At 42.2% G+C, this 15,045-nt stretch overlaps 1 protein-coding gene across 2 annotated transcripts in view; it reads right to left on the bottom strand.

Moving 5' to 3' along the window:
• Positions 1-15,045, bottom strand: part of LOC127654085 (inactive tyrosine-protein kinase transmembrane receptor ROR1-like) — a 185,380-nt gene that overhangs the window by 28,289 nt on the left and 142,046 nt on the right. For both annotated transcript variants that reach the window (XM_052141069.1, XM_052141070.1), the window contains exons 3-4: positions 8,426-8,713; positions 7,746-7,782 (exon numbers count right to left, since the gene is read on the bottom strand). In XM_052141069.1, coding sequence (XP_051997029.1) covers positions 7,746-7,782; positions 8,426-8,713 — 325 coding nt within the window. The remainder of the gene's footprint in view (positions 1-7,745; positions 7,783-8,425; positions 8,714-15,045) is intronic.

A 15,045-nucleotide genomic window follows, 5' to 3' on the forward strand; every position in this document is an offset into this window, starting at 1 on the left:
GGACAAACCCTATACTCCACAGAGAATTTAAACATATTTAAAAATCAAGAGCCAGAGAGAAGTAGTTGTTAAGAACTGGAACTAGGAGAATAAGGAAATATGGGACATACTGTATAAACAAACAAACAGCTGGTAGGGAGTAGTACACTGTGACATTTTTTGGGTGAAGTCAGTGCTGCACTTCACACCAAAATCCTTCCATATCCCAATAGTACCTCACACATTAAAAACTAGTGCCAGTTTATTACTGATATCCTATTGGAAATTAATATTAATTGGAAAGACTTTCTATGAAAGAGCAACCTCTGAGCAATAAAATTGTCATGCAAGATGCTGCAAGAAAGCAATCTAGGGAAAGCTGGTGGTAAAGCCTTTTATTTCCCTTAAATTTGTTCTTGTCTGTTAAATTGTTCAATCATGCTTCTGAAGAACACCTTTGCGTCTTGCATCTAGCTCAGTGGAGAGAGGTGTGATGCTGAGACCTCTCTCATACAGGATGGCTGACATTTGGGCCAGAACAACGGTGCCCATTGTTTCTCCCCTCAAGGTTCTGTCTGTTCCCCATCTATGGTGTTCGATTACCTCCTTTCCAGGTGGTCCCCATAAAGAAGGCAACGTTAAAAGTGAGGGGCAGTGCAAAAGGGAAGAAAACATATTGCATTTATTAGAAAGTTTATGAATAAGGTCTTCAGTGTGAGTAATCATAATGTGCAGCTGTGGTGAGTATCTGAGAAGTGCTAGACACAACAGGAGACTGGATGTAGAGGCTACTTGCTGTTTCAAGACAAGCTTACCATGCTTAAGCCTTTCCTTTGCAAATGATAAAGTTGATCTCAGATCACTGAATCAAATTAAAATATGCCCTCATCAAACAAAGAATAACATATCAAACTTCTCTGGCCATGAGAGCTCATGGGACTCCATTACAGTCATACAGAACTGTGCAAAATTTTAGGCACTTGTGCGAAATACCGTAAAGTGGGGATGTTTTCAAACATAATAGCATTAATAGCTGTTATTAATCTATATAATTCATACAAAGAACAGTACACATACAAATGACCACCATTTACCTTTAAAACAGCACCAATTCTCCTTGGTACACTTGTGCACAGCTTTTCAATTTAGTTGGGAGGTAGGGTGTTTCAAGCATCTTGGTGAACTTCACAGTTCCCTTCTGTCGCTATGCAAATACTGTGTGCCAACTTCTCATTGGCCTTTTTTCATAAGTCAGAGGCATATTTCGGCACTCAAGAGAGACCCCTAGTGTCGCTTCTCCGACACTAGGTATTACAGGTATTTAGGCAGGCAAATACGGTGAGTTCATTAAAAAAAAAATATTCTGAGCCGATGGTAGTGCATGCAGTCTGCTGCGAGTCACACACAATAGTTCCTGCTTTTTCCTCTGACGATCTGCATGCTGTTGGATTGACGGTGCATAACAGCGGATTTCTCCTTCTTGCACGGCTGTGCATTGTTGCCCCTGGGCGCTTCGACAGCGCAGACAACTCGAAAGAGTTATTCTATAAAAGAGTGATTTTATTTAAAAGAGTAATTTCCTCTAAAAAGAGCAAGACACAGCGGCGTTGAACGTCCTTTTCAGGACGCGTCTTTTTAAAGATGTTTTTACACCCCTGTGTAGTTTCTGGATGCGGTTGATTTCGCCCCACCTCTGACGGTCATAAAAGCTGCCTCGTGTACCTGGGCTGCGATCACACGCAGGCAGTGTTTTATGAATGGTTATGTTCTCAGTGCGAGAACATAGCCGTGGCAGCGTTGCAATCTCTGCTTTCTTTTGTAATGAGAGAAAGCCACTTCAGCCGCCCCCCCGCGCCTCGCCTCCTTCCTACGGGATTGAGGCGCCGACAATTTGGGGATAATGGCGGGCTCTGTTTCGCCTGGTAAATCCTCTCGAAACCTCCCGCCTCCCCGGCACGCTTGCTTGCTTTCCCCGAGCTCAGAGTCCGCTTACGGCCGGCCGTCCGGTCCCTTGAGCTCCCGGACATTGGATGACGACATCACCGCTGCATCGGAGAGCGTTACAGCAGCGTCTGATGTGGATAACTCTCCTGGACTGCCACCTTCGGGTCTGCTCGAATTATACATTCTCAATAATAGAGCTATTTCCTTTTGTCTCTGGGTCACCTGGCCCGCAAATGCCATTCTCACGGCACTCTGCCCCCAGATTTCAACAGTCCCGGCACACTGGACATGGACCACCGCCCTCAGCCCCATGACTGTTCCCCGGCCGGCCGGTTCTGACGAGTCTAGAGAACGCCTGCACTGGACCTCCTCCTCAGTCACGAACCCGCCCCCTGCCGGGTGTGCAGAGCAAGGTAAGCACCCTTGCCTCCCGATGCCGTACTACCTGCTCCATCCGCTGCGAAGCCCCGCCGGGTACGTCAAAAATACTCTTCCCTTTGGTGCCCCTAGCACAGAGTTTTGGAGGCATGGCTCTCTCTTCCCAACCCGTCAAGATGGCTGGGCCGGACCATTCGACTCGGTTACGCAATTCAGTTTGCCAGGCCCCGCCCCCCTTCGCGGGCGTCCGTTTTTCCGCAGTACACAGTGAACATGCCGGTTCCCTGTGCACGGAAATCGCTACTCTTTTACTCAAAGACGTGACAGAGCCTGTCCAAACCCTGGACAGACCTCTGCTTTTTACAGGCAGGAGTACCCTTGCAGCAGGTGTCCCGACTCAAGTCGCTGCGTGCCACTCACACCCCGGCAACCTCAATGTGATAGCGGATGCGCTGTCATGACAACGCTTGCCCAGTGAGAGTGAAGGCTTCAACCCCAGTCGGCCCAGCTGATTTAGGAACGGTTCGGCAAGGCCCAGGTAGACCTGTTTGTCTCCCGATAAACCTCCCACTGCCTGCTCTGGTACGCCCGAAACAGAGGCTCCCCTCAGGGCAGACGCACTGGCATGCAGCTGGCCCACGGGGATGCACAAGTACGCATTCCCCCAATGAGCTTTCCTGCACAGGTGCTGTGCAAGGTCAGGGAGGACGAGGAGCAAGTCACCTTAGTGGCCCCGTACTGGCCCACTCGGACTTGGTTCTCGGGCCTCACACTTCGCGCAACACACTTGGCGAATTCCCCCAAGGAAAGACCTGCTTTCTCAGGGACGGGGCACGCTCTGGCATCCACACCCAGACCTCTGGAACCTCCACGTCTGGCCCTTGGATGGAACGCGGAAGATCTAGCCGGTCTATCACCTACTGTTGTAGACACGATCAACCAAGCCAGAGCCCCTTCCACCAGGCATCTTTAAGCCCTACAGTGGCGTCTGTTTGAAAATTGGTGTTCTTCCCGGGCTGAAGACCTACAGAGGTGCGCAGTTAGGTCAGTGCTTTTATTTCTGCAGGGGAGGCTGTCCCCTTCCACCCTTAAGGTCTATGTCGCCACCATCACGGCTCACCACGATACAGTAGACGGCAAGTCTCTGGGCAAGCACGACTTAATTATCAGGTTCCTAAGAGGCGCCCGGAGATTAAATCCCTCCCGGCCAAGCCTGTTCCCCTCCTGGGATCTCTAAGTGGTCCTCACGGGCCTCCAGAGACCCCATTCGAGCCACTAGACTCAGCTGGACTCAGGGCCCTCTCTCTCAAAATGGCACTGCTGATCGCGCTCGCCTCCATCAAGAGGGTCGGGGACCTGTCAGCAACACTGGCCTGGAGTTTGGTCCGGCAGACACATATGTGATCCTAAGACCGCGACCGGGCTATGTGCCCAAGGTTCCTACCACGCCCTTCATAAGATCAGGTAGTGAGCCTGCAAGCGCTGCCCAGGGATGAGGCAGACCCAGCCCTTTCATTGCTGTGTCCGGTATGTGCTTTGCGTACTTATTTGGACCGCACGCAGAGCTCTAGACGTTCTGAGCAGCTCTTTGTCTGCTTCGGGGAACAACAGAAAGGGAACGCTGTCTACAAACAGAGGCTTGCCCTCTGTGTTGTCAATGCCATTTCATTGGCTTATCACACCCAGGCCGTGCCCCCCCCTTGCGGGTTCGAGCGACCAAAAAGTGTTGTGTCCTTGTGGGCACTGGCCAGGGGCACCTCCCTGGCAGACATTTGTAGAGCAGTAGGGTGGGCAACACCTAATACCTTCACGAGATTTTACAATCTCCGAGATGAGTCAGTACCGTCCCATGTTCTCTCAGGTCCGAGCCCGTAGAACTTGGTAACATGCTGACGAACTGGCCGAGTGAATCGCTTGTGCCTAGCGCCCTTTCCCTCAGCCGAGGTAAAACCGTGCGCCTATTTCTCCCAGGAGACCCCATCTCTCGGATCCCTGGATGATTCCTCCCTAGCCCTCATGGGTCCGCAGTTCAGGGGAGGAACACGCCGACCCAATCCACCATGGGTACTTAATCTATCCTGTACTGGAATAGGTGCTCCACAGGTCAAGGCCTCCTACGCGGACTATTTTCCGCGGTACTGTCCCCTTGCGAGTGGTCCCAGCTGCCTCAGTCGCTGTGCTGTAGCAACTCCCCCCTCTCCGAGGCTGGATCTACCACCGCGTAATTTTTTCCACATAGGACCTAAGCGGCCATGTGATGTTTTCGCCACCTTTACCTCCCCTGCAGGGTAGGTGTGGTCTCCACAGGGTCTTTTCCCCCTGAAAGAATAGGACACTGGGTAAGACTCCCTTCCCTTGATGCATGTAAGGGCCCCGACCGTTATTACTCTATGCTAGAAACATAGAGAGAAAAGAGGCCCAGCCAGGTTTGGCAAGCATCACCTTGTTCCCCTCATCAGGGTAACCAGAAGGATTCTGATGACTTTGCACGTGAGAATACCTATTCGCTTCTGTATCAGCAGTTCACGTACACGGCTCAGAGCATGGCATGATTTAAGTGGGACCCCTAGTGTCGCTTCTCCGACACAACGTCGAGAGAGTGACAGAAGGGTAACGTCTAGGTTACGTATGTAAACTCCGTTCCCCGATGGAGGGAACGAGACGTTGTGTCCTTCCCGCCACGTCGCTGAGCCGAGCCACTGTTGTGGCCGGGCCATTTCCAGCTCCTCAGAAAATTCTGAATGAACTCACCGTTTTGCCCGCCTAAATACCCGTATGTCCGGGGGCGGGGTATGCAAATACTATCTGCCAACTTCTCATTGGCCTTTTCAGAGGTCATATTTCGGGAGTCAGAGGCATATTTCGGCACTCAAGAGAGACCCATAGTGTCGCTTCTCTGACACAACGTCTCTATGTATATATATATATATATATATATATATATATATATATATATATATATATATATATATAAAAATATGAAACCAAATTATATATATATATATAATGATTATTATTTAATGAAATCATTTTTTTGTTTTTACAAATATCATGAATTTTTTAGTCAAGAATAACAAGAAGTTTTCTCAGGGTTACTCCATATGACCTAAGAAAAATGTCCAACCTACATGTTGGATAAACCAAATGACTTATATAAAAGTTGCAAAAAGACAAAAGTTGAAAAAAAAATTTGAATACTTATTTAAAATAAAAATGATAATGAAAGGCTATTCTGCACTCAGTATTTTTTATAAACAAGCTTTTAATGAGACAAAATTCATTGACTTATTGAAAATATCCAAATGAATTAAATTACGATTCAAAACATGTTTGTCATAGTAGGGGTGCATTCATGTAATTGTTTTGTGTGAATTGCATTGTAATGAAAACTTAATTGATCTTGACAAAATAATGTGCGTCATGTCATTAACCCATCTCCTATTGACAGACTTTTGTACAGTACGTTCCTATTAAAATTCAATGCAAAGAAGATTTTCATCTTATGAAGAATTAAACATCACTTTTGATTCGCTATTAGTCTTAGTGAGGGTTGATGCCATAATCTGAACTGAATTAAAATGAGTCTGCATAAAAATATATACCTTGTTTTATTATTAGAATGAACAAAAATAAAGTTGACCTGCTTTTGGACTGTTAATCAACCTCTATCTTATGGCCAATCACAATTCTGCATTCATTATTACTATCTCACATTTTCCTCCACAATTTATTTCAGTTTTGTGCCTCGTCTCACTTTGTTGACCTGTTGCTTTTCATACTTCAATCCCCCTCCCGTCTTTCTCTCATATTTCCTCTCTTTCATACTACAAGACCATCATAAGACCAGCTGTGGAGGAACCCACAGTCTACCCACAGTCTACACATTGACACCAGACCTCTAAATGCACCTCTGATCTAGAGTTCCTTAAAGGAAGAAATGTATTAGAGACACAGCCACACCATGTCACTAGACACTCTGTACACACACCATCTTTGCCAGGCACTGTACCTGTCACCAAGAAAAGATTGCCATTTTAGTTTCTTCTCTGGGGGAAAAAAATGGAGAAGCAGAGTTGAGAGAGTACAAAGACAACAGAAATATTAGGGACCCCTTTTCCTCTTGATGCAAGCTGACAGAATGGCTTCCTTTGATAATGACACTAATGTTTACCAACAGGCAGATGTGTGGCTGAAAGAGATCTCTGTGCATACCTTAATCAGCGCAGTGAGGGCCGCTAACCCAAAACTAGCTGTGTTGCTGTCTATATGAGGCTTAGAGGCACACATGCAGGCTTGTGGTCTTTAATCAATATTAATGTGATCTGGAATGCGACCAGCCATGTCAGATGGTCAGGAGTTCAGGAGTTAAGGCTTTCATCTCTATCCAACAGTGCTAATAATTGAAATCAGCACCAATTTGAAATGCCAGTGTAGTAAATACAGACCATTAGACTACTTCTAAAAGTAGGCCACCTTTAAACAATATTACCGGCATGCTGATATTCAGTACAACAGCACGATTGCAAGTGTGATATTGCTTTTATACAACAGTAAGAAGTTGATACCCAGCAACCTACATTTTAAACACAATATGGCCAGTTTTTGCTACATTTAGCCTATTTTTGCATTGTTAAAAAAAACTGTTCCAAACCAAGCCAAAGAAGGATCAAACTTTGAATGCTGCACACAGACTGTCTGGAAGCCCATAAACATAGACAAGCAGAGTGTTACATACAGTGAAGTGTCCCAGTGCAGTTATTTTAAATATCAGCACTCTTGGAAAACTACTTGACCAGTCAGATTACACAGTAATAAGTGAAATTGTGCAGCTATTTTTTTACCTGATTAGACCTTTAAAAATAATATTTTAGCTGTGACCAAGTTAAGTTTGATTGAGCCATATAAAATAGCGAGTGAGTGACAGAAGGGGAACCCAACTTAATCAAACCCAACCCAGCCAAAACCAACTTAACTCAACCCAACCCAACCCAACCTCAACCTGAACCAAACCCAACCAAACCAAAACTCAACTCAACTCAACCCATCGAAACCAAATGCAGTCAAACCAAACCAAATCAAAATTTCATGATGCACTGCATAATTTAGTAACAAATTGTAATCCAATTGTTAGAGCAAATAATAATTCTATCCAAGGTTACCATTTAATATATGCATGACCTGTGAGACCATGCAAACAAATACAGGTTGGATAACTTAAGCTAACATTACAGTAAACATGAGTGCCAGTCCAAGTTTAAACCTTAAAAGACTTAAAAGCACACATTCATTTCTGTGCAGGTCTATACAATATTTTCAGTCACACATAAAATAGAAACGCAGACAGCCTAAGTAATGTTATTTTTCCATTTGATGCAGTGTATGTAATGACTGATAATGGAGAATTTTAGATGGCTGCAGCACAGAGGAAAGAAAAATGGACTCACGGTAAAGGCCTTCCAGACAAGGGGGTGGGTGCCGGATCTGGAAGAAAGGGAGAATAGGGATTTTTAACAACATGTTGGGAACATCTCGCCCACAACACATGCAGCCAATATGGCTTCTTGGCACCATGGAGTGGATTATAACCCTGATTACCTCATTTTACTCAGCCAACACAAAGTTTCTCAGAGTTTTACTATAAAGGGCTGAAAATATTAAAGCTCTGTACTTATGATGATGCCCTGATGATGTTAAAAAAGGACATTTATGGTTGAAGCAACACTACACAGAGCATCAGGACATTTACAAGAATTTTTATTCAAACCTGAGGGAGCTCTGCTTTGCAACTGGTCCAGATTTATATGGGGTGTTACTTTTGGGTATGTAGATATGAATGGTCCCAGTGGAAAGAAAAAATCACAAATGAGATCTCAATTACTGCTCTAAGAAAGCAATGAGATTACATAAAGAAATCCCAACTTTTGCTTAAAGGTGATGTGTGTAATTTCTGCACCACTAGCAGCACCAAATTGAATTGCAAAATGAGCAATAAACCTCTGAACAATAACATTTTCCAGTAAAATGATTTAGAATATGCAACCTGGGAAGTTTTTTTTTATCAGTTACCTTGATTACAAATGATTTGGAAATCATCACAATTAGGTTAAATCTCGAAAACACTCACCAAACTTCACAAACAGAATTCCTGTGGTAGATACTGTGCCGTAGGTGCTGGTAGCCACACACTGAAAGTAGCCGGTGTCTGTGGTGTCCAGGTTTCGGATTCTCAGACGTGAGCCATACAGAGTGGGCCTGAAAGAGACACGCCTCGGCTCCTGGACCACTGGGGCATCGTTCTTAAGCCAGCGCACAGTGGGTGGTGGGTTCCCTGAAACATGGCAGTGTAACTCAGCTGTCTGACCAAGGGAGGTAGTGATGTTATTCATGGGAGCATCCAGCCTCAGGAAGAGATCTGAGAAGACAAGATCAAAACTGGGATGTTTAAAAAGGGGTCTGCGGGCCCAGGGGTTCCATGGCAGTTCTGCAGGGGGTCTGGCAATTATTATTTGACAAATATTTTAAACTATTCCAAAGTTTTGGAATAATAAGTATATTTCTACAGTAGTATATTGTTATATTTACATTATATTGCAAATACAGTACTTCAACCAAAACAAAAGCAATGAAAGTTTAGCTAAATGTTCCATTTTCCCTCACATTTTAAAATGAAATCAAATTAAAATGTAATGTACATGCACTGTATATGACTCAGCACATAACTAGTGATTATTTTAATGGCTTTGCATTGTAAGCTTCAAAAAGTATGTAAAGACATTAATATGGTACTATATACACATTATTATAGGACAGGCTTAAAATGCAACCACCAAGGGGTCCTTGGCCTGAAAAGAGTCAAGACCTCTGATTAAGTTTTTCCAAAATGCTTTTCTTGGTATTTTTGTGTCTATGTAAAATACAAGAAAAATTGTGTGTTTGTGTGTATTTAAACATGCACATACATACTATGTGTTACTAACCTCTAAAGGAATTCTTTACATGATATTTAGCAGTTGCTACTAGGTGGTAAATCATTAGTTTGTCTCATCAGAGCGGATAGAGCCAGAGGGGACGGCAAAATCTCTTGAAGCTTCTGGAAAATTCAGCCTCCAAAAAATCTGTCTTGCCAGGCCTAGGGCTAGCTTTGATAAGGGGCCAGCATCAACATAACAGTCCACAACAATTCACGAGTACTGAGTGGGAAATAAAAAGTGCTTCCAGTGAGCTCAGCAAATTTGACCCACTCTGGTCTGAGTAAGGCCATGTAGGGAAACTACAGATATCACACTTACAGTCTATGGGAAAGTTACACAAACAGTACTGTATGTTAAAACACTTTGTGGTGACAGACCTAAATAAGAATCAGGGCTATAGTGACACATTGGTATGTAGACTGCCGTTCAAAAGTTTGACTGAAATGTTTCTCATGATCTTAAAAACCTTTTGATCTGAAGGCGTATGCTTACATGTTTGAAAATAGTTTTGTAGTCAAAAATATAATTGTGCCAACATATTAATTTATTTCATTACAAAACTAAAATTGTATTAAAAAAAAAGCTTTTGAAATGGATGACTTTGACCGAATAATAAAGAAAAGAAGGCAATAAGTGCCAGGCATAGATGCGATCTCCTTTAATACTGTTTTAAAAGCATCCCAGTGTGATTCCTCAAGAAGTTGGTTGAGAAAATGCCAAGAGTCAATTTCTGCAAATTCTAAGCAAAGGGTGGCTACTTTGAAGATGTTAAAATATAACATATTTTTTTTATTTATTTTGGATGTTTTAGTCACAACATCATTTCCATAATTCCATTTCTGTTATTCCAAAATTTGGATTACTTCACTATTATTCTAAAATGTGAAGAAAAAATAACAATAAAAAAATGAGTAAGTGATCCCAAACTTTTGAACAGCAGTGTAGGTGTGTGTGTGTGTTCCATACAGAGTTGTTCCATATAATTTTAACCTCTCTTGGGTTTCATGGGACACCCTGTGGAGTCATGTGATTAGTTTGGCAGACATGCTTCGACAGGCTCTGGATGGCATCACGACAAGCCGTACTGGTGTAGCCAAGGAGCAAAGAGTGAAATTAAACTTTCCCTCTCGCTTAGTGAGGATTTAATGTGTGCATATCATACATGCAGTTCAAATATCTGTCAACCCATACTCATGATAAAGAATTGTCAAAGAGCATAGGGCATTGTGCACTGAACATAATTACTTCCAAAAAACCTGATCAAAATAAAATATTTTATGTAGAAGTGACAATTGGCTCTGAATCTGAGCTGCAATGTATGTTATGATAAATAAAAATAGGCAGGCTGTAAGTTTTTGGTTTGTATCACTGATGAAAGGAATAGTTTCAACCATAGAAATTTGGTCTCAAATGATATCCACATTTCCACATATTCAAACTTGGTAGGTCATGATTGGTTACGACACACATGTAAACAAATGCCACTTGGCATCACTGGCGTCAAACCTGTCACGATACATAATGATGTGCCAAATCTGAATGGGCGCAAACACAAATGAGATTTGAGAAGTAGAGCGGAGGTGAAGATTATCAGTGAACAACGACAAACGATGAATGATTTAGATTTCAAAATACTGAAAATAGAGCACACAAATCCAATGGCCTACTTTTAAAATCTAATCTTTTGTGTTCCACAGACAAAATTAAGGCCACATCCACAACAATGCCATTTTAAGTTTCTTAATATCATCGGTTTCCAAAGTATGTGGTAATGGAGAATGTTTTTGAAATGCTCCATTTTTGATTGAGGAAAATACCATTCTAGTGTGGTTGAGAGGTGTAATCATAGCTAAATTCATGTGTTTTCGAACAAAAAGGTATTGCTCTGGATAAAGTCATATGGATTTGGAACAACAGAAGGGTAAATTATAAAAAAACAAAAATGTATGTTCAACTATTTTAGCTGAACTATTTCTAGCATTTTGGGTGAACTGATTCATTCTCCCTGGCCTCTCTCTCTCCCTCTTCATATTTAGTGGCATCTTCTCAGAAGGAGGCCATGCCCTGGTGCAATGCAATGCATGTGACTTTGACGAGAAAATGAATACAAGTATATTGAGTGGGAGCCATGAGTGCCCCCCCAGATTTAAGGCATGGCAAAAAGCAGCAGGGACCACAGATGTGCAGGTACATCCACAATACTGCAGTAGATGTGGTTGGAGTTTAATTCCTTTGACTACCATTCACCTTTTAAAAACTCCAACACTCTCTGAACTACAACTGACAGCAATGTTCAGCATACTGTATCTAGAGTTACCAGAAATCTGGTTTGTGGATTTCAGTGTGATTTTGTTGACCATAACATTCATTGGAATATGAGGAATGAAATTGAGAACTCTCTGTTGTAATTATGTTTCAGTCACCATTCATTTTCACTGAATGGATAAAAATATGCAATGAAAGTGAATGGTGACTAAAGTACTACCTAAGCCCTATTTTTGTGTTCCATGAATGAAAAAAATGAATACAGCTTTGACATGAGGGTGATTAAATGGTGACAGAATTTTACAAATAAACTTTAAAAGGGTGATCAAAACCCTGATACAAAGCAAGGGGTCTTCATTATATGTTTATTTAAAAACCAAGTAAATAAACTGACATTAACTATTGATTTGAGTTTAAATTATTATATAAGACCATAAGCCGCTTTTCCACTATCGGGCCAGTGTGAGCCAGGGCCATAAACTGGTCAGCAGGGGCCAATAGCCATGGACCTTGAGCCGCGAGAACAAAATCACTCTGCATTCCCACCATCAGGCCAAAAGCCCTGTACCGTTACCCTAAAACCCACCCTTATTATGCCAACCTGATGCAAACGTCAAACACCCTGCTCATTTCACAAGCCAAACAAAATATGTGTGCTATCTTGAATATCAAGTTTATATTGCATGTAAACATTAGCTAATTAGCAAGATAAGTTAGCCTTGACAACTCACTTTACTTTAACTGCCATGGTGTTCTAAGTGGTCTCTCCACTAACAGCACACTATCCATGATTTCGAACCATGGTTCAAGAAAGTTCTTCCTTTGGGCACCGCTTTGTCCATTGTGCATCTTAATGGATTTGTAATGTGTCTGCAATTTATTTTTGCCAATGCAGGTGTGTGACATCACACAAACATTTCGGCACCAATAGAAATGTTACTGATAAACATTCACTTTTATTAAATGATATCGATCAATGAGTCAAAGTTCCAAGATTACAAGATATTAAAATGTGTTTACTAAACATCTGCAGACTGCAGAGACAGGTGTACAAAACACCAGTTGGGTTGCTAGGAGCTGTCTTTGGTGACAGTCAAACTCTGTTGAGCTAATGGGTGCATTGCAGTTTTTGTTGTAGAAATGTAATTTGCAGAGTATATGACAATGGAATTCCTTAATGGTCAGAGATCAGAGAATTCAAGTAGGAATATCCCACATCCGACTTGAATGGAACGCAGCACGAGTATCTCCCTAAACTCAGGCCAATGAATAATCGGCGGGCCAAAGGCCACTGGCCCTGAGTAAGCCACGAGGACAGTGGGAACGCAACTGGCCCTGGAACGCTCTAGCATACCATAATTTGGCTCAACAATGGAAACGCAGCATGTACAGAGGCCACATAGCACTAGCGCAGCTTAGGAAATCTTTTGCCAAGGAAAACAGTCAATTATACAGTTTAGTGGTCATACAAAAATATTTGACCTCAGAATTGGAAAAAAAACTACTCCAGAGAGAGCCATGAAATAATCTTAGATACAATGTATTCGCAAAGTCAAGACATTAAATTCACAGTACACCATATTTTCACCATGCAGTCTATTGGGTCCTGACTAATTTCTTATCACCAAAATCTCACATTGAAAATAACATGAAACCACAGTGAGATACTAGAGGTCTGGGTGTCAAGGGACTAACAAACACACCATCCAACCACAATTGTTACCCTTTCTTGAATCCTTCCTCTTGTTCATTCACACCTCCTCCTACTCCCTTTTCTCTTCCATCCTTTCTTTCCCTCATTCCAGACATGTCTTGTCTGGGGGAAGCTGGGGAATAATAATTTCCTTCCCCTGGTGAATCTCTTCTTTAACCCTCCATCTTAATTTCCTACAAACATCAGCTTTCTTAAAACAATCTACAAATGTGGTTGTCACAAAAAATGGAAGGATATAACCACAGGGGGATCAGTTCAGACTCACAATGCATCTGACTGATGAGCCTAATCTTTTGGACATGTCCACTTCCTTGTAATGATGTAAGGATGTGGTGACTGGTTACTAACTTGAGCCAGATTGAACCAACCGCACACAGATCCACAAGCACATGTAGTTCAGTTGTTTATTTATCAAACTTCGCAGAGGATTTGATGAACTAATTTGACAGTCTAAAGATTGTGATACAAAAGCAATAGCATCTTTTGTTGCCAATGGCGCTGTGTGCTCTGCAACTAGATTTGTTTGTGGTGTTTGTCAGTGCAAAACTTGCCGCCATGATGCTAGGCTGTTGTAGGTGGTTTGCTAGGGCATTACTAAGGTTGCTAAGGTGAGTGTCTGAGAGTATTTTAGTGTTCTGCTATGATGTTGCAAGGGAGTTCTGGGTGGTTGCTTACTGGCCCAAGTCAACATAGCATATATATAACATCCTGAAGTCTTATTGCCTAAAGATAGTGCTCAGGTCCTTCCTTTAATGCACGTGTCTGGGAATGTTTTGAATTTTGTATCACTTACTAGGCAAAAATCCTTCATCCGATTGCTTAGAAAAGTGATAGTACACTTCTCCTTAACAGACCAAGTGATTTTACAACAAAGCAAAGACAAGTGCAAGGACAAGTTACATGCTTAAGTTTAATACTTAGGGAAGGGATGGGGGGAAAATATTTTCAGCGATGCATCGTGATTCTTTCTCAAATGATTCTGAATTGATTCTCAAAAGAATCAGAATCAATTATGAGTTCAGCTTAAACTGCAGCAGTGCAGTGGCGTGCACCAAATACAGATATCGAAACAAAGATGCACGCTAAGCGCATACATGAAAATCAGGCGCACAAACATGACTAATTGCAGACTAGATGTATCAAACACATGACCATTTGTGCCCGAATGCATCTACAATCCCCAAATTCTTTCACAAATCCGTGCACAAAGTAACAGGAGAGTTTATTTGTGATAACATACCAACAGACAACATGAAAGACTAGCTTGTTCCTGTTATTGCAGTGATTTGCACACAACGGGGAAAACACAGCAGAAAATAATGACGATGCAGTGGTTCGTGAGACGTGGGTAATGTTTTAATTTATTTAACCCCCCGATGCCTTTCTCTACTCTTGTGCACTTTCCATTTCATTGGCATTCGCTTACTGTAGGTTACTCAATTGTCAGCCCATCATAGTTTTTGCGATGAGTTCATGCAATCTTCTACTCACAGAGAAAACAGATGGAACAGTGCATACGATGCTTGATACATTTCTGAAGCAACAACTGTGCTGTTTAAACTTTACTATCACCTGTGCAGGTGAGGAGAGAGCTGCACTCTCAAAGAAGCAGATATATCTCTCATCCTGGACCAGCAACTTCCAGTTGTGGTTATAGTTAATAATTAAAATAAATAGGCATGGCAAAGATACATTTTAAATAATAATTAAATACTATTAAATGATTTACAATGCTTTAATCAAACCAACAAAAAAATATAATAATTTGAAGTAATAGTATTCAGTGTGTTTTGA

This window comes from Xyrauchen texanus, chromosome 13, assembly GCF_025860055.1.
Source record: "Xyrauchen texanus isolate HMW12.3.18 chromosome 13, RBS_HiC_50CHRs, whole genome shotgun sequence".
NCBI lineage: Eukaryota > Metazoa > Chordata > Actinopteri > Cypriniformes > Catostomidae > Xyrauchen > Xyrauchen texanus.